This window comes from Carcharhinus amblyrhynchos, unplaced genomic scaffold (assembly GCF_965287045.1).
Source record: "Carcharhinus amblyrhynchos unplaced genomic scaffold, sCarAmb.v2.hapA chromosome_327, whole genome shotgun sequence".
NCBI classification, from domain to species: domain Eukaryota; kingdom Metazoa; phylum Chordata; class Chondrichthyes; order Carcharhiniformes; family Carcharhinidae; genus Carcharhinus; species Carcharhinus amblyrhynchos.
In genome coordinates, this window is record NW_027650067.1 from 142,826 (window position 1) to 161,859 (window position 19,034).

General features: G+C 48.7%; 1 protein-coding gene across 1 annotated transcript in view; it reads left to right on the forward strand.

Moving 5' to 3' along the window:
* LOC145339106 (uncharacterized) overlaps positions 1–16,286 on the forward strand; it is a 158,924-nt gene extending 142,638 nt beyond the window's left edge. The window contains exons 43-52 of the mRNA XM_080183542.1: positions 1,285–1,418; positions 5,483–5,555; positions 7,561–7,632; positions 8,600–8,728; positions 9,136–9,234; positions 10,111–10,323; positions 12,034–12,211; positions 13,374–13,488; positions 14,692–14,864; positions 16,123–16,286. Coding sequence (XP_080039668.1) covers positions 1,285–1,418; positions 5,483–5,555; positions 7,561–7,632; positions 8,600–8,728; positions 9,136–9,234; positions 10,111–10,323; positions 12,034–12,211; positions 13,374–13,488; positions 14,692–14,864; positions 16,123–16,204 — 1,268 coding nt within the window. The 3' untranslated portion in view covers positions 16,205–16,286. The remainder of the gene's footprint in view (positions 1–1,284; positions 1,419–5,482; positions 5,556–7,560; positions 7,633–8,599; positions 8,729–9,135; positions 9,235–10,110; positions 10,324–12,033; positions 12,212–13,373; positions 13,489–14,691; positions 14,865–16,122) is intronic.
* The last annotated feature ends 2,748 nt before the right edge of the window (positions 16,287–19,034 follow it).

Genomic DNA, 19,034 nt, shown 5'->3' on the forward strand with positions numbered 1-19,034 from the left:
CAATAATATTCCAATTATTTGGATTTCCCTGATGTGTTTCCCCCAGTTGGGGTGTTTCCCCCAATTCAGACTCCATTGGCTGGTATTAAGGGACATTTAAAACCATGCAGCATTCAGTATGTTTGGCCGATACGTTTAATATTGACGCTCGATTTCAGATAAAGAGATTGCTGCTTTTCATCTGAAGCAGTTACTTGTGAGGTCATTATTGAGAATTGCAATGTCTTTAATTCAGGGATAGGTTTAGCTTGTCCTAACCGGAGAGAAAACACAGCTCAAATTGTTTGAGCGCTGTGAGGCAGCGCTGTGCCACCGTGGAGAGATGTTTTCACTAGTGGGAGAGTCTTGAACAAGGGGACATGGATACAAGATAAAGAGTGGGTCATTTAAACTGGGGTGTATAGAAATTTCTTCTCGGAGAGGGTGGTGAATCTGTGGAATCCTCTGCCCCAGAGGGTAGTGGAGGCTGGATCATTAGAAGTATTCAAAGTGGAGGTGGGTAAATATTTGATAGATCGAGGAATAGAGGCAATGGGGAAATGGCGCAGAAAAGGGATTGAGGCCAACATAGATCAACCATGATGGTATGGAATGGCGGGGCAGGTTTGGAGGACCTGGTGGTCACTCCTGCTTCTGTTTCTTGTGTTCTCGTGACATTGAAGGCTGGATAGGGAAACGATGCACTTCTCGCTCATCAGACAGTTAATGTTCTAGAGGAGTTCCTGGAAGGTGAGGGAAGGTGAGCAGTTCGTTGGTTCACCAATTCCACAGCCAATTTGCCAAGACTTTTCTGTCATAATGACTAGGAGATCCTGGAGTCTCTGGAAAGGTTGTTGGCTCTACGTGGACCAGGAAGGCAATGACCGTTGAATAATGTTTCTGATTAGTTTCCAACTATCTCCATTGGTTGTGTTTGAGCATGCTCAGTGGTTGTGAGGTGATTGGTAAAGCTTCCCCCACACCCACATCTGGAACCTATTCAGTTGCCATAAATGTTGAGATGTGAATCTTCCAAACAATTCAAAGGCTCTGGTTGGATATTCTTTTGCGATTGGGAAGCTGTAATGAAGATTTTCAGTTGGCGAGCTACTGACTAAATGCGTTGGGATTTTACCGGCACGTCCACCCGAGGTTCATATGATCCCACCCGAGGCCAACGGAGAATGCTTCTCCAAGCCTCATCCACCCTGGAATCGGGGTGGGCGTGTCAGTAAAATTCCGGCCAAGGCCTTTGGCACTTGTTGGGAAGGTTATCAGGAAATATTGATGGATTCCTTTTTACAGGAGCCCCGGGTGTTCAAGGAGGTCCAGGAGATTCAGGACGGGATGGAGCCATTGGAGATAAAGGAAATAAGGGGACCCCAGGACCCCCGGGGTTCCCTGGACTGAAGGGAGAACAAGGAATCCAAGGATCTCCTGTAAGTGAAATCATTGCACTCAATAATCCCAATGCTGCTCTTTCACAATGTGTCAAATCTGGAATCTCGATCAATGATCGAAGGGATTGGGAGATTCTGATATGGTGAGATCGAGTAAAATGGGAGGAGGTGCACATGGAGCATAAACACCAGAGTAGACCATTTGGGGCGAATGGCCTGTTCCTGTGCTGTAAATTCCATGTAATTCCACCTGTTGATTTTGATGGACAGGTAATAAAGGCCAGTAACTGTTGGACCAAATATCCAATATCCCACATCGTCAGGTAGATGCCAGTAGATGTCGGCTACAACACTGGCATCCCCCTGTCAATGCAGACAATTGCCCAGGTGTGCCCTGCCCACAAAAAGCAGGACATGACCAACCCCGCCAATTACCCCACCCCCCATCAACCCCTCTCAATCATCAGTAAAGGGATGGAGGACGTTGTCAACAATGATATCGAGGGGCACTTGCTTCGCGATGAAATTTATCTATTGGTGTCACAAGTAGGCTTACATTAACACTGCAATGAAGTTACTGTGAAAATCCCCTAGTTGCCACACTCTGGCCTGTTCGGGTACACTGACAGGGAATTCAGCACGACCAATGCACCCTAACCAGCATGTGGGAGGAAACTGGAGCACTCGGAGGAAACCCACACAGACACGGGGAGAACTCCACACCGACAGTGACCCAAACCAGGAATTGAACCCGGGCCCCTGGTGCTGTGAGGCAGCCGTGCTCACCCACTGTGCCACCAATAACCTGCTCAGTGACGCTCAGTTTGGGTTCTGCTGGGGTCACTCAGCTCCTGACTTTGTTAAAACCTTGGTACAAACTCGGGCAAAGAGCTGAACTTGAGAGGTGAGGTGAGAGTGACTGCCATTGACATCAAGGCAACTTTTGACCAAACGTGGTATCAAGGAGCCGCAGCGATTGGAGTCAGTGGGAATCAGGAGAGAAATCTCTGCTGGTCATAACCAGCACATTGAGGGTGGGTGGGACAGAATGATCTCAGCTTGAGTGCGAGATTGGCTGTCACAGATGACCCAGTAAAGTGAGTCTTGTTAATAAGTGATTTTAAAGTAGTGTATTTAGATTCAACAGTTTAAACATGACACCTCAATTAAACAGACAAGAAAATATACAATTCACAATAAGTGAGGATTGGTGTGAATGGACACTTGTTGCAGACTGAGTGATGATCTTAAAGCTGCTCTCGAGCTGAGGTCAATCTCTCTCCCCCAATCACCCTCATTCTCAAAAACTCTTTCTTGTTCAAACTGTTTTTTCAGTGTCTCAGGAGCCTGTTTCTATCCTTTTCTCAGAGGCTTGCTGTAAGTACAAGTCCTGAGATGCAAGCTTATAGGGAGTGTCTGAGCTACACTATTCCTGATGTGGAGATGCCAGCGTTGGACTGGGGTAAACACAGTGAGAAATCTCACAACACCAGGTTTATTTGATAGTAAACCCACAAGCTTTCGGAAACGATGATCCTTCGTCAGGTGTGTGGAAGAATCTCCCACACACCTGATGAATAAAATATCAAATAAACCTGTTGGACTCTAACCTGAGACTTCTTACTACACTATTCCTCACAGAGTTTGCCCCTGTGTTGTTCAACCAACCAGCTCCTGTTGGAGCTTCCTTCAAAGTCCCAGCTGCATTGGGAGAATGTCACAAAATGTGAACTATATCTGGCTGATAGCACACCATCAGACCTGGGTCTGTGTAAATAACACACCATCAGACCTGGGTCTGTGTAAATAACACACCGTCAGACCTGGGTCTGTGTAAATAACACACCGTCAGACCTGGGTCTGTGTAAATAACACACCGTCAGACCTGGGTCTGTGTAAATAACACACCGTCAGACCTGGGTCTGTGTAAATAACACACCGTCAGACCTGGGTCTGTGTAAATAACACACCGTCAGACCTGGGTCTGTGTAAATAACACACCGTCAGACCTGGGTCTGTGTAAATAACACACCGTCAGACCTGGGTCTGTGTAAATAACACACCGTCAGACCTGGGTCTGTGTAAATAACACACCGTCAGACCTGGGTCTGTGTAAATAACACACCGTCAGACCTGGGTCTGTGTAAATAACACACCGTCAGACCTGGGTCTGTGTAAATAACACACCGTCAGACCTGGGTCTGTGTAAATAACACACCGTCAGACCTGGGTCTGTGTAAATAACACACCGTCAGACCTGGGTCTGTGTAAATAACACACCGTCAGACCTGGGTCTGTGTAAATAGCACACCGTCAGACCTGGGTCTGTGTAAATAACACACCGTCAGACCTGGGTCTGTGTAAATAACACACCGTCAGACCTGGGTCTGTGTAAATAACACACCGTCAGACCTGGGTCTGTGTAAATAACACACCGTCAGACCTGGGTCTGTGTAAATAACACACCGTCAGACCTGGGTCTGTGTAAATAACACACCGTCAGACCTGGGTCTGTGTAAATAACACACCGTCAGACCTGGGTCTGTGTAAATAACACACCGTCAGACCTGGGTCTGTGTAAATAACACACCGTCAGACCTGGGTCTGTGTAAATAACACACCGTCAGACCTGGGTCTGTGTAAATAACACACCGTCAGACCTGGGTCTGTGTAAATAACACACCGTCAGACCTGGGTCTGTGTAAATAACACACCATCAGACCTGGGTCTGTGTAAATAACACACTGTCAGACCTGGGTTCGTGTCACCTGCCCAATTAGGAAGATGAACAATTTGAAGTGCGGAATGTAGAAAACGCAACTCTGGGAACAACAATCAAATCATTTATCTGTTGAAGAGGAACTGGCGTTCTGAGAGTACAGTACTGGTTTACAGCACTGGTTGCTGCACCTCAGGAAGACTCCCCTGGCCACAGAGTGAGTGCGGTGTAGATCTAACCCCCTTCCCCACCTCCTGAGGAGAGGCCTGAGGGACCCTGAGGACTGGCTGCACAGACAAGGCTGTAATGTACAGAAGGTTGAGGGGTAATCTCATCCGGATTTCAAAGATAATCAAAAGATTTGATAGGGTTGATCGAGAGAAACTATTTCCTCTGATTGGGAGCGGGGGCGGGTAGGGAGGGAAGTTGGGGTGTTGGGGGGCAGGGGGGAGAGTCCAGAACATGGGGGGGAGAACCTTAAAATTGGAGCCAGGCCATTCAGGGGATGACATCAAGAAGTCCTTTTTGACACAAAGCTGGTGGGGGTGGGAACCTGGAATCTCCCCCTCCCCATTCCCCCCTCCCCATTCCCCCCGCCCCATTCCCCCCTCCCCATTCCCCCCTCCCCATTCCCCCCTCCCCATTCCCCCCTCCTCAATTCCCCCCTCCTCAATTCCCCCCTCCCCATTCCCCCCTCCCCGTTCCCCCCTCCCCATTCCCCCCTCCCCATTCCCCCCTCCCCATTCCCCCCTCCTCAATTCCCCCTCCCCATTCCCCCCTCCCCATTCCCCCCTCCCCATTCCCCCTGCCCCAATTCCCCCCTCCCCAATTCCCCCCTCCCCAATCTCCCCCTCCCCATTTCCCCCCTCCCCAATTCCCCCTTCCCCATTCCCCCCTCCCCATTCCCCCCTCCCCATTCCCCCCGCCCCAATTCCCCCCGCCCCAATTCCCCCCTCCCCAATCTCCCCCTCCCCATTCCCCCCTCCCCATTCCCCCCTCCCCATTCCCCCCGCCCCAATTCCCCCCGCCCCAATTCCCCCCTCCCCAATCTCCCCCTCCCCATTCCCCCCTCCCCATTCCCCCCTCCCCATTCCCCCCTCCCCATTCTACCCAAAATGCTGTTAATGTTGGGGTCAGTTGAAAATTTCAGATCTGAGTCTTTAGTTGGAGAAAGGAGTTGAGGAGATATGGAACAATAATGAAGGGATTGTGTTGATGAGCGATGATCAGATTCACCAGTGGAACTGGGACAAGGGGCTAAACATTCTCACTCCCACTGTCAATGTCTTGTCTCCAGACAGATTGGGAAAGTTGGAGCCTGTAATAAGGCAGATGGCGATTGGTTTTGTTCTGAATGATGAAACGTGGATTGTGTTTCCCGCAGGGCATTGCTGGTTATCCTGGTGTCTCAGGACAGAAGGGTGATTCTGGACCTCACGGAGTTCCTGGATTTGCTGGTTGGTTAATAAATCATTTGGTTAATGAAGTACAAATTGAGTGATGTGGGAATGTGTACATGGTTACAGTGAGTCCAGCTGGAATTGTTTCAATCCAGTTTGGGACCAGTAACGATTTGTTTACAATCCCAGTTACTCACTGGGAAAACCAAACCGCAAAATCCCACGGGATTGTAACAAACAAAATAAATTTATCTAACCAAAGGCAGAAAAGTGGAACAATTTACAACATCTACTGTCAAAGGTCTGAATTTTTCCGAGTCAGCAGGGAACACCTATCCCCACCCCCTCCAATCCCAACCCCCCAACACTCACCCCCTCCAATCCCAACCCCCCAACACCCACCCCCTCCAATCCCAACCCCCCAACACCCACCCCCTCCAATCCCAACCCCCCAAACACCCACCCCCTCCAATCCCAACCCCCCAACACCCACACCCCCATCCCAACTCCCAATCTCAACCCCCACCCCCTCCAATCCCAATGCCCAATCCCAACCCCAAACCCCCAACCCCTCCAGTCTCAACTCCCAATCCCAATCCCCACCCCCTCCAATCCCAACCCTCAACACCCACCCCCCAAATCCCAACTCCCAATCCCAACCCCCAACACCCACCCCCCCAATCCCAACTCCCAATCCCAACCCCCAATCCAGCTGCCATTTTCTGTTCTAACAAGTGTTGGTTGGCAGTAGATGGAGGAGGAACTGTCTGTGTCTAACACGGGGTAAATGTGGATAAACAGGCAAATTATGGCCAAATACCCCACAGCACACATTAAATGGCAGATGTGACCAAGACAGATCCCATGGATTTCGAACTAACCCACCCAGATGTCAGTGACGAATGTGAATCACAAAATCTCATTAATATTCAAGTCTCCCCTATGAGGGGTTTTCAACTCTTCATGTTGGAGGATCTAACCTCAGAATTCCTGAAAAGACCATTTCAGCTCAGACTGGGTTTCTCTGGATGTTAGTCTCCTGTCAGCAGTGAGGTAGAAATGTTCAGAACATCTCTCTGAACCATAACGAACCCCAGTATGGAATCCGTGACCTTTTGTCACGTTCTCAGCTCCCGGGTTTCCATGAGCCTCGGATGATCCTGAGCAAGTTATTAGCAGCAGCTTTCAATATCCCCTTCCCCGTCTGTTAAACACTCCGATAAATTGAAACCAGAGAACCTTCTTAATCTCCACCCAGCTCCTTTTGGGGATCGCTGAATTCTTTTAAACTAATCCAGGCCTCACTCCCTAAACTAAGCATCTCTCTGCACTTCTTTGTAAGCACTGAAGATGCCATCCAGCTAATTCAACCCACCTACTATTGCAACAATCCCTCAGCACTGACCCTCTGACAGTGCGGCACTCCCTCAGCACTGACCCTCTGACAGTGCGGCACTCCCTCAGCACTGACCCTCTGACAGTGCGGCACTCCCTCAGCACTGACCCTCTGACAGTGCGGCACTCCTTCAGCACTGACCCTCTGACAGTGCGGCACTCCCTCAGCACTGACCCTCTGACAGTGCGGCACTCCCTCAGCACTGACCCTCTGACAGTGCGGCACTCCCTCAGCACTGACCCTCTGACAGTGCGGCACTCCCTCAGCACTGACCCTCTGACAGTGCGGCACTCCCTCAGCACTGACCCTCTGACAGTGCGGCACTCCCTCAGCACTGACCCTCTGACAGTGCGGCACTCCCTCAGCACTGACCCTCTGACAGTGCGGCACTCCCTCAGCACTGACCCTCTGACAGTGCGGCACTCCCTCAGCACTGACCCTCTGACAGTGCGGCACTCCCTCAGCACTGACCCTCTGACAGTGCGGCACTCCCTCAGCACTGACCCTCTGACAGTGCGTCACTCCCTCAGCACTGACCCTCTGACAGTGCGTCACTCCCTCAGCACTGACCCTCTGACAATGCGGCACTCCCTCAGCACTGATATAAAACTCTTCCTTACTGATTTAATAGCCAGTGTAACATCATTTTCACAAATATCTTTCTAGGAGCGAAGGGTAACTCTGGGTTGCCCGGATTTCCAGGTACACAGGGTGAGAGAGGACCACCTGGACAGCCAGGTAAGGAGCTTTGTTTCTTCTCTATCTCACTCTCAAATACGAAATGAAGTGTCACAATATATCATGAATTGAAATTGTAATGTGAACAACGAATAGGAGGAGGCCATTCAGCCCCTTGAGCCTGCTGCTCCATTTAATAAGATCACAGCTGATCTGATAGTAATCTGAAACCTGCATCCCTCCTGTCCCCGATAACCATTCACAAATCCATCACACAAACCAGCCTCCCATCCACTGACTCTGTCGACACTTCCCGCTGCCTCGGTAAAGCAGTCAGCATAATCAAGGACCCCACACACCCCGGACATTCTCTCTTCCACCTTCTTCCATTGGGAAAAAGATACAAAAGTCTGAGGTCACGTACCAACTGACTCAAGAACAGCTTCTTCCCTGCTGCTGTCAGACTTTTGAATGGACCTACCTCACATTGAGTTGATCTTTCTCTACACCGTCGCTGTGACTGTAACACTACATTCTGCACTCTCTCCTTTCCTTCTCCCCTATGTACTCTATGAACAGTGTGCTTTGCCTGTATAGTGCGCAAGAAACAATAGTTTTCTCAGTATCCTAATACATGTGACAATAATCAATCAAATCAAAAGAATCTTTCTTGTTCTGCCTTAAAAATATTCAGAATCTCTGCTTCCGCGGAGAATTCCACAGACTCTCTACCCTCTGAGAGAAATATCTTCACCCCTGTATTAAATATGTGACCCTTTTGTTTTTAAGCAGTGATCTCTAGTTCTAGATTCTCCCACCAGAGGAACCACCCTCTCCATACCCACCCTGACAATAACCCCTCAGCGTTTTAATAGCTTCAGTCAGGTCGCCTCTTATTCTTCTAAACTCTGGCAGATATGACTCTGTCCGTCCTTTCCCAGTAAGACCAGCCACTGCCTCCCAGCTATTCTGCTCCAGGCTGCCTCACTCCCAGAATTTCACACACACAATGCTGTCTCATTGACAGGTCCACCGGGGCCCATGGGTCCACAGGGCCCTCTGCAGATCATCAAGGGAGATCCTGGCTTCCCAGGCCGACCAGGAGAAGAAGGAGCCAAGGGCTATCCTGGGTTTCCAGGCGTTAAAGGTGACAGGGGTAAGTGAACATTCCCAAACCTGGAATATGGAATTCCCAAAAAGATCAACTGGAGTTTTAGTGGCAACTCGGTGAGTGTCCCATCCTGCCCAGGTCACTCACTGAGGTATAACTCCCAACGATTTAACATGAGATTTTGGATGTTTGCCCCCAGGGGGCAGGATTCTCCTCCCTGGGGAGAGTTCAGGGATTTATCCCAATTGTGTCGCACCATTGGGAAAGATCCCTCCCCGGTACGTACACCCCCACCCACCCCCCCATCTGTGTAACTTCCTCTGAGCCTCCAGCTGTCTCAGGACTCTGACCTCCCATTACCTTCTCCCCCCACCCCACCCCACCCCCCATTGTAAAGGAATATTCCAGAATACTGCAACATTAATTAGCATCCTAATCTGTTTGGCACACAGGTCTGACTGGGCCAGTTGGAGATCCGGGTGAGCAGGGGGCTCCAGGATTTGATGGGAGACCCGGACAGAAAGGAGAGCTCGGTCCCTCTGGTCCAGCAGGTAAGAGTTATTGTTGCGGTTGGTGCACAGGAAGAGGTCACTGCACCTGTGCGTTTACGTGGCACCCTCAGTGAACTGCTGCACCCCCAGCTGTACAGGTTCCACAATCCTGGTCCCAGCTCCGAGTCTCACATCCCGGATTTTTAGGTAAATGACCAGAGACGCAGCTGTGTTTGGAATGAGGGAACGCGGCTCGAGCGGAAGGGGAGTCTCTCGGTCACCTTCACTCTTCTGCTATTGGTCAAACAGATTGGATCCTGCTGCTGAATAACAGGAGTGAGTCAGGAGGAGTTTTACTTTCCTTGGGCAGGAGTGAGTCGAGGTAGAGGTTGGTCTTTCATGTGGTGGGAATTCTGGTGATAAAGACCCTCAGTTCTCAGTGAAAAAATATCATTAAATCTTCAGAACGGTATGTCCGTGCCAATCTAATTGCGGTAGTGCTATGTTTTGTTATATTCCTCACTGGCTGGGCCCACAATTAATAATCCATCCCTAATTACCCTTGGACTGAGGATCTCGCTGGGTCATTTCAGAGAGCAGTTGAGAATCAACCACATTGCAGTGGGCCTGGAGTTACATATAGGCCAGACCAGCTAAGCATGGCAGATTTCCATTCCTGAAGTGGATCTGATGGGTTTTTCCAACAATCGACAATGGTTTCCTGGTCACTGTTACTGAAATTGTTTCTTTATATTCCAGATTTTACTAATCAAATTTAAATTCCACCATTAACGATGTGTGGGTTAGGTGGATTGGCCATGCTAAATTGCCCCTTAGTGTCCAAAGATATGAAGGTGAAGGGGATTAGCGGGGTAAATGCATGGGGTTATGGGTGAGATATTAACTCACTCACACTGTTTCCTGTCTGGATTCCAGGTCCAAGGGGTTATCCGGGGCCTGCGGGGCCAGAAGGAGCTCCTGGCCCTCGGGGACATCCAGGTCCGGCGTCTATTGCTCACGGCTTCCTCGTGACCCGACACAGTCAAACTACAGAAATCCCCAGCTGTCCACAGGGGACATTGAAAATCTACGATGGATTCTCCCTGCTGTATGTCCAGGGGAATGAGCGCGCTCATGGACAAGACCTGGGTGAGTGATGGGAAAGGTCAGCTAGTGATTCCCATTCGGAGCACACTTCCTGCTCCAGGATTGGCCCAGGGTCCCAACTCAACGTTGTACAAACCTTATCAACACGGGGATCCAGGTGGGATGGGGGGACAGGTCACTCATCCTGATCCGGGATATCCAGGAACTATCCCAGTGAAACACCAGCCCCATCAGGAATATCAGGAATATCGATTGGTGGAAAGTGAGACTCTCGGCCAACTGGTTTCCAGTTGATGAGTTTGGACAATCCTTTGGGGAGTGGGGGGGGGGCAAAAGTGGGTATAATGTGTCATGGTTGGCAGCAAGAACTCAATGTGGAGATGGGGGAGCAACGGCAGCAGCCGTCTAGAAGCTGCTGGTTTAATGAGAATCCTAGTCTACACGTAAGGGGTGTATATACTGGGTATGTATATACACTGGGTGTATGTATACTGGGTGTGTGTATATATACTGGGTGTATATATACTGGGGGTGTGTATATATACTGGGGGTGTGTATATACTGGGTATGTATATATACTGGGGGTGTGTATATATACTGGGGGTGTGTATATACTGGGTATGTATATATACTGGGGGTGTGTATATACTGGGTATGTATATATACTGGGGGTGTGTATATATACTGGGGGTGTGTATATACTGGGTATGTATATATACTGGGGGTGTGTATATACTGGGTATGTATATATACTGGGGGTGTGTATATACTGGGTGTGTATATATACTGGGTATGTGTATATACTGGGTATGTGTATATACTGGGTGTGTATATATACTGGGTATGTATATATACTGGGGGTGTGTATATACTGGGTGTGTATATACTGGGATGTATATACTGGGTGTGTATATATACAGGGAGTGTATATATGGAGGTGTATATAAGGGGGTGTGTATATACTGGGTGTGTATATACTGGGATGTATATACTGGGTGTGTTTATATACAGGGAGTGTATAAATGGAGGTGTATATAAGGGGGTGTGTATATACTGGGTGTGTATATACTGGGATGTATATACTGGGTGTGTTTATATACAGGGAGTGTATAAATGGAGGTGTATATAAGGGGGTGTGTATATATACTGGGTGTGTATATACTGGGATGTATATACTGGGTGTGTATATATACAGGGGGTGTATATATGGAGGTGTATATAAGGGGGTGTGTATATACTGGGATGTATATACAGGAAGTGTATATACTGCAGTCAATGTAAAGGGGATTTCAAATGGACTCTAAGCTTTTTAACTGCAGGCGCAAGGGTTCTAAGGGTGAGTTCAGTGAGGGGCTACAGGGGCCATTACTAAAATGGCGGGCAGATCACTTCCTGGGTGGAACAGCTGTCACAACTGGAACTTTTCACACCAGTTCCATTCCTGTAACCATGGAGACACTGAATTCCCAGCCTGGAGTTCCCATCCCATTCCGTACGGCAGACTGGGAGAATTACCGAGTAACAGTGCTGGAATTTGGGTCAGGAATGGGGCATCGTGACCCCTGTCCTTCCCGTGGGGTCAGTTCATTCCTGCAGCCCCTGTGGTTGCCGTGGTGATTAGTGTCCAGTTGGCCCTTTCTCCTTTGGGGGGATGCTCCAATGGTCCAATCACTGCTGAGCTGGAAGAGTAGAGGCCATTCGTTCTCAGCCCGATGCTGGCTCTGTGTTAACCCTTTCCGTTTGCCCTGACAGGCACAGCGGGGAGTTGTTTACGGCGGTTTAGCACCATGCCATTCCTCTTCTGTAACATCAACAATGTCTGCAACTTCGCCTCCAGGAACGACTATTCCTATTGGCTGACCACACCTGAACCAATGCCGATGAGTATGGCCCCTGTGGTTGGTCAGTCTATCCAGCCGTTTATCAGCAGGTGAGAGTGTGGATATGGTGGAACTGAGTAAATATTTACATCTTGGGGAAGGCAGAATGTCACATATAAGGGTGGCACAGTGGTTAGCAATGCTGCCTCACAGGGACCTGGGTTCGATTCCCGGCTTGGGTCACTGTGTGTGTGGAGTCTGCACATTCTCCTCGTGTCTGCGTGGGTTTCCTCCGGGTGCTCCGGTTTCCTCCCACACTCCAAAGATGTGCAGGTTAGGGTGTATCGGCCATGGTAAATTACCCCTAGTGTCAGCAGGACTAGCAGGGTAAATATGTGGGGTTATGGGAATAGTGTCTGGGTGCCATTGTGGTCGGTGCAGACTTGATAGGCCGAATGGCTTCCTTCTGCACTGTAGGGTTCTATGACTCTATGATAACAGAATTACTGAATCTTGTAGCACACAAGGAGGCCATTTGACCTATTGTGCCTGTGCTAGTTCCTTGAAAGAGCTATCCAATTATTCCCATTGCTGCTGTGCTGTGCCCATTGCCCTGCACTTCCTTCCCCTTGTATCCACTTTCCTTTTGAAAATTATTATTGAATCTGCTTCCACCATCCTTTCAGGCAGCACCTTCCAGATCACAACAACTCATCTTAACTTTGCTTCCCTGCCTTTTCCCTGTATCCCGCTTTTGATCAAATATTTATCCATCTCTTTCTTGAATCCATTGATTTTACATCCACTGCACTCTGGGGCAGTGAGTTCCACAGATTCATAACTCTCTGTGAGAAATAGCTCCAATACTTCAAGTGTGGAGTATACTGTATACCTTATACAATTGTAATAACACTCCTCTACTTTTATATTCTAGACCTTTGCAATAAATGCCAAGGTTCTATTTGCCTCCCTTATAACATTCTGCCCCTGCACACCCACTTTCTCAGACTCATGCACAAGGACACCCAGATCCCTCTGCACAGATGCTTGGAGGGTAACTAATTATTGGAGGGCATTTAGAGAGTTTGCTGGAGTTGTGTGTGATTGAGGCATGGTAGTGATGAAAGGTTACAGAGATGGATGGAAATCTCCACCAGTCAGGGTAACTGCTATTGGATAGCAGTGCTCAGGTTACTTGGGCTGAGTGTTGAGTCGGTAAATGCTCAGTGTTGGACTCGGAATAACATCTAATCCTGTTCACTCTCCGTACAGATGCTCCGTATGTGAGGCTCCAGCGATGGTAATCGCTATTCACAGCCAAACCATTCAAATCCCGCTGTGTCCCAACGGCTGGCATTCCCTCTGGATTGGATATTCCTTCATGATGGTAAGAAACCCGACGACCAAACACAACCTGCCGGAATTCCCACTTTGGGCTCAATCGGGAAAACTTACACTCAGTGCAACGATCCGCTAAAATTCATTTGCATAATCACAAACACGGAATCTCCATTGCCCATCACAATCCGAATCCGAATGGAATATAATCAATTGCTATTTCGCTCTCTGTTAACTATTTTCCTGGAGATATTTAAAAGCGGTAAATTCGACAAGTTTATTAGTGGGATTCTCAAAGAAATATTTTTAATCAGATTAATTTTAAATCACTGAAAATTACTTTATGAAAATTTTACTGGCTCGTGTATACTGCTGCAATGTACACTGTCAAAAATCTCACAACACCAGGTTAAAGTCCAACAGGTTTATCTGGAATCACGAGCTTTCGGAGCACTGCTCCTTCACCAGGTGAGTGGTGACTCAGACATGAATCACCTGATGAAGGAGCAGCGCTCCGAAAGCTCGTGATTCCAGATAAACCTGTTAGACTTTAACCCGGTGTTGTGAGACTTCTCACTGTGCCACCCCAGTCCAATGCTGGCAACTCCACATCATGATGTTCACGGCTCAGTTTTGATATAAATATTTTTTAAACAGAGACATTTCTGAATCTTGCCGATTATTGTCCGCTCTCTGGGAGAATGGGGGTCAGTTATTGAATTCACAGGCAGTGAAATTAGCAGCAGCTCACAGAGTTAACCCTGAGCTCCGGCTGCTTTGAGGGTGGGGCATCATCTGGGTAAATTAAATCCTGGGCCAACTTGTAAGGATTGTGGAAAACTGCAGCAGGAACGGACCTGAGGGGAACTCGCTCCCCACGGGGAATGTCGGTCTGGACTTTAGTGCTGTAGAGTTTGGAGTGGAACCTGACCTCAGAAGCACTTTCCTGTGGGGTGACAGCTCTGGCCCACACGGGTTTCACACGGTCAGAGTTCTCAGTCTGACGGGAGGCCGGTGGACTGTTTCCTCCTCGAGGAACATTATTCCAAACTATTCCCATGCATCCACTGGCTTTAGGGATGGAAAACCATTTGGACTTTGTAAATACTGAGAGGGATAAGATGCCGAGGCAGATAACGAGAGCAGGGAGTGAGGGTAGGTTTGTTGGACTGTGGTTAGGTAAGGCCGGTTTGGATTGCTGCAGTGTATATCTCAGCCCCCTCACTCTGTCTGTCTGTCTCTGTCTGTGCAGCACACCAGTTCTGGAGCTGAGGGTTCAGGCCAGGCTTTATCATCTCCGGGTTCCTGCCTGGAATCCTTCCGTTCAGCTCCTTTCATTGAATGTCATGGCCGAGGAACCTGCAATTACTACGCAAACTCTTACAGCTTCTGGCTCTCAACTATCGAGACCACAGAGATGTTCAGGTGAGTGAGAGCGGGAGGGGCTCCCAGGAACGGCACGCTCTGGATGGGATTTTCCGGCCTCTCCCAGTGATCTCCCAGTCCCGCCGCGGTCAACGGGGATTTAAATGGGAGGCTGAATCTGCCACAGGAAAACCTGTTGTGCGGCGCTCCCTCAGCACTGACCCTCTGACAGTGCGGCACTCCCTCAGCACTGACCCTCTGACAGTACGGCACTCCCTCAGCACTGACCCTCTGACAGTGCGGCACTCCCTCAGCACTGACCCTCTGACAGTGCGGCACTCCCTCAGCACTGACCCTCTGACAGTGCGGCACTCCCTCAGCACTGACCCTCTGACAGTGCGGCACTCCCTCAGCACTGACCCTCTGACAGTGCGGCACTCCCTCAGCACTGACCCTCTGACAGTGCGGCACTCCCTCAGCACTGACCCTCTGACAGTGCGGCACTCCCTCAGCACTGACCCTCTGACTGTGCGGCACTCCCTCAGCACTGACCCTCTGACAGTGCGGCACTCCCTCAGCACTGACCCTCTGACTGTGCGGCACTCCCTCAGCACTGACCCTCTGACAGTGCGGCACTCCCTCAGTACTGACCCTCTGACAGTGCGGCACTCCCTCAGCACTGACCCTCTGACAGTGCGGCACTCCCTCAGCACTGACCCTCTGACAGTGCAGCGCTCCCTCGGCACTGACCCTCTGACAGTGCAGCGCTCCCTCGGCACTGACCCTCTGACAGTGCGGCACTCCCTCAGCACTGACCCTCTGACAGTACGGCACTCCCTCAGCACTGACCCTCTGACAGTGCGGCGCTCCCTCAGCACTGACCCTCTGACAGTGCGGCACTCTCTCGGCGGTGTGGTGTCAATGGAATGATGTGTTCAGGACCCAGATTTGGGCCTTAAATCATATTTGACTTGATTTGATTTGATTTGATTTGATTTATTATTGTCACGTGTATTAATATACAGTGAAAAGTCTTGTTTTTTGCACACTATACAGACAAAGCAGACAGTTCATAGAGAAGGAAATGAGAGAGTGCATGATGTTCTTTCAGAGAGTTGGTGCAGAGCTGATGGGCCAAATGGCCTCCTTTGTCGGGATTCTGTGGATCTCCTGATGGGAGGCTGGGAGCCTCTGACTGATCCCAGGATATCACCTGGTGGGTTGGGGGGGAGGGAGGTGTGTGGGGAGAGCTTATGGAACATTGTGGGGTATCGGATTCTGCAGACAGATTGTTCCTGAAGTCTCTGTTTTCTTCCAGGAAACCGGAATCGGAGACACTCAAAGCGGGCGAGCTCCGAACCCGTATCAGCCGCTGCCAAGTTTGTATGAAGAAGACGTAATTATTCAGAGAGTGCCGAGCTGTGTCCCGCCATCCTCTAATGAACTATGGTGCTATTTCCTATAATAAAGCAACTTACAATATCCCGTGTACCTCACTTATCTATTGTGACAACAGAAAACATAGTACATAGCCGAAGGAATGGAGATCCGAACGAGAATGCTTTCCCCGCAATATCCTGGTGCTCTGCTGCTTGAAGAGAAACAATATTAGCTTCTTATTACTAAATGGCACTTTGTTCACAAAGGCACTGCACTGAATATTAACAGAAATGAAATACTGACAGTCAGATGAGAAGATTGGAGAGAGTTAAGGGACTGCAGCCAACACCTAGCGGTTTGTAAATGATGAGTGAAGCTGTCAGACTTAACCAAACCTTGGGTGATTTGGTCAACTTCACAAAGTGATTTTCCCGACCCAGAGCCTCCCGCCTGCCCCCCCCCCTTCTTTCCCGTTCTGCGTAAGGATTAGGGTGAGGGGCGAGGGTCACACTGATCCTTGATGCTGTCCCAGCGACCCCCCCCCCCCCCCAGCAGCTGTTCCACATTTTCCCCTGGGTGCCGGGTATCGCTAGCTGCCAACATTTTATTACCCATTTGTTATTTTCCCTGGATTGACCGCCTCGCTCGGCCGTTCCAGAGGACCTTTGAGGGTCAACCACATTGCTGTGTCTCTGGAGTCACATGTAGGCCAGACCGGGTAAGGACGGCAGATTTCCTTCCCTAAAAGACATTAATGACCCAGATGGATTTTTACGAATATCCAGTTGTTTCACGGTCATTAGCAAGTCTGATATTTCATTCCACATTTAGCAATTGAATTGAAGATTCCCCCCAGCTAGCACAGTCGGATTGGAACCCATTGTGTCACATTCCCTGGATTAATATTCCAGTAATATAACCACTATAGACCAACCCCAGTAAATCTGATGTTGATTAACTCCCTCCTGTCTGTTGCTAAATAGTTTCTAATGAAGGTTTTGTTTCCTGACTGTGGGTTCAAGATTGACACAAGCAGTTGGAAAGTCACCGTGACATGAAGAGGGTGTGAGATTTACTATTGCACAAACTCAGAGTTTGCGGGCAGTGACCAAAGGCTGATTTCACCGAGGGGATTCTCCCTGAAGGGTAATTTTGATAGGAACACTTCCTAACCAGGCTTCCCATTGGCAGTGAGACCTTGCCAAGTCATTCCGAATATTTAGTATCTATGATTGGGAATTCTATACCAAGGTGCTATGGAATATACACTGTCAATAAGCTATCCCGCATTCATTTGTCTGCTGTCCAATTAGTATCTCTGCTCTCCCACAGTCTTCATTCATGGCTGCTAGGTGCTATTAAGCTGCAACATTTTAAACTTATTTTGAAAGAATGTGTATTAATATATGTCTGGGCTCCGGGATTGCAAGTCACTGTCACTAATTCCTTAGCAATGTTTTGTTTGCAATCAATCCTGATGTCCAATCACCTTCTGTTAACTTGGTCCCTGATCTCAAATATAATTCAGCATGTTTGTTAAAGCGCATCCTCTGTAATATAACATTGAGAAACTGCAAAGGTTTAGCTGCTGAGATAGATCTTTACAACATATGGGTGTGTGTGAGTGTGTGTGTGAATGTGTGTGCACGTGTGTGGGTGGCTGTTGGTATATGTGTGTGTGTGGTGGGTGTGTGCATGGGTGGGTGTTGGTGTGTTTATGTGTGTGTGTATATGTATGTGTGTGCGTGTGTGTATATGTCTGTGTTTATGTGTGTGTGTGTGTTTTTATGTGTGTGTGTGTATATGTCTGTGTTTATGTGTGTGTGTGTTTTTATGTGTGTGTGTGTATATGTCTGTGTTTATGTGTGTGTGTGTTTTTATGTGTGTGTGTGTATGTGTATGTGTGTGCGTGTCTAAAGTTCACCGCAATGCGATATTCACACCCGCTCCAGGCAGGGTTACTAAAGACCCAAGATTTCAGCTTTGAAACTGTTGTTTTTCACGGCACTCACACCAAAAGCCACCAATTCAAATCACCGATTCTTTTACCAATAAATTATTCACATCAAATTTATAACCACACCTGTATATTTCCACTGTGTGAAAGTGTGTCACTTATATCACCACTTCCCATCCAGGAAGCATACAAAACTTAAAGCCATTGATGAAATCAAAGCTATTGCTTATCTGAACTGTAATGAGGTCTTTCAAACAATAATCTGACTAAGCCAGAAATATTATTTGCTTGGTAGCTAGTTCCTGTTTTCTATCTGCTGTGCAGGGCGAGTGTCGATGTACAGCCTGCTTGGTCGCTCGCATTTATAAAGCATTCACATTGTAAATGTCCAGAGCGAAACTCTCCTCAGTATTGGAGACGGGCACAGAGGAGGGAACACAAAGTAATGAAGACTGCTGTCTGAAAAGTGGTGACGCAGCATTCAGGGTGATTTTCCTGTTCCGAGGGGGGAGGTTTGCCCACAGGGGTCCACGCTGACCATTCCCAAATCTCAGTTTTCACCACCTAAATGGAGCAGGAATTGTCACAACAACAACCTCTATTCGGATAGTGTATTTTACATAACAAAATGTCCCAAGGTGCATCAGAGGAGACATTAGCAAACAGAACCTGATGCAGAAAGGAGGCAGAAGGGTGATGGCCAAAGGCTTGGTCAGAGAGGTCAGTTTCAAGGACCCCCCTAAAGGAGAGAGGGGGGTGTGGATTGGAGGAGACTTAGGGAAAGAATTCCAGAACTCGGGTCCATAACAGGAGTATATCGATGCCACGAGTTATTGATTCGAGAATGTTGTGATCACTATTCCTGTACTCAGTGATGCTCTGTCTCCCCTGAT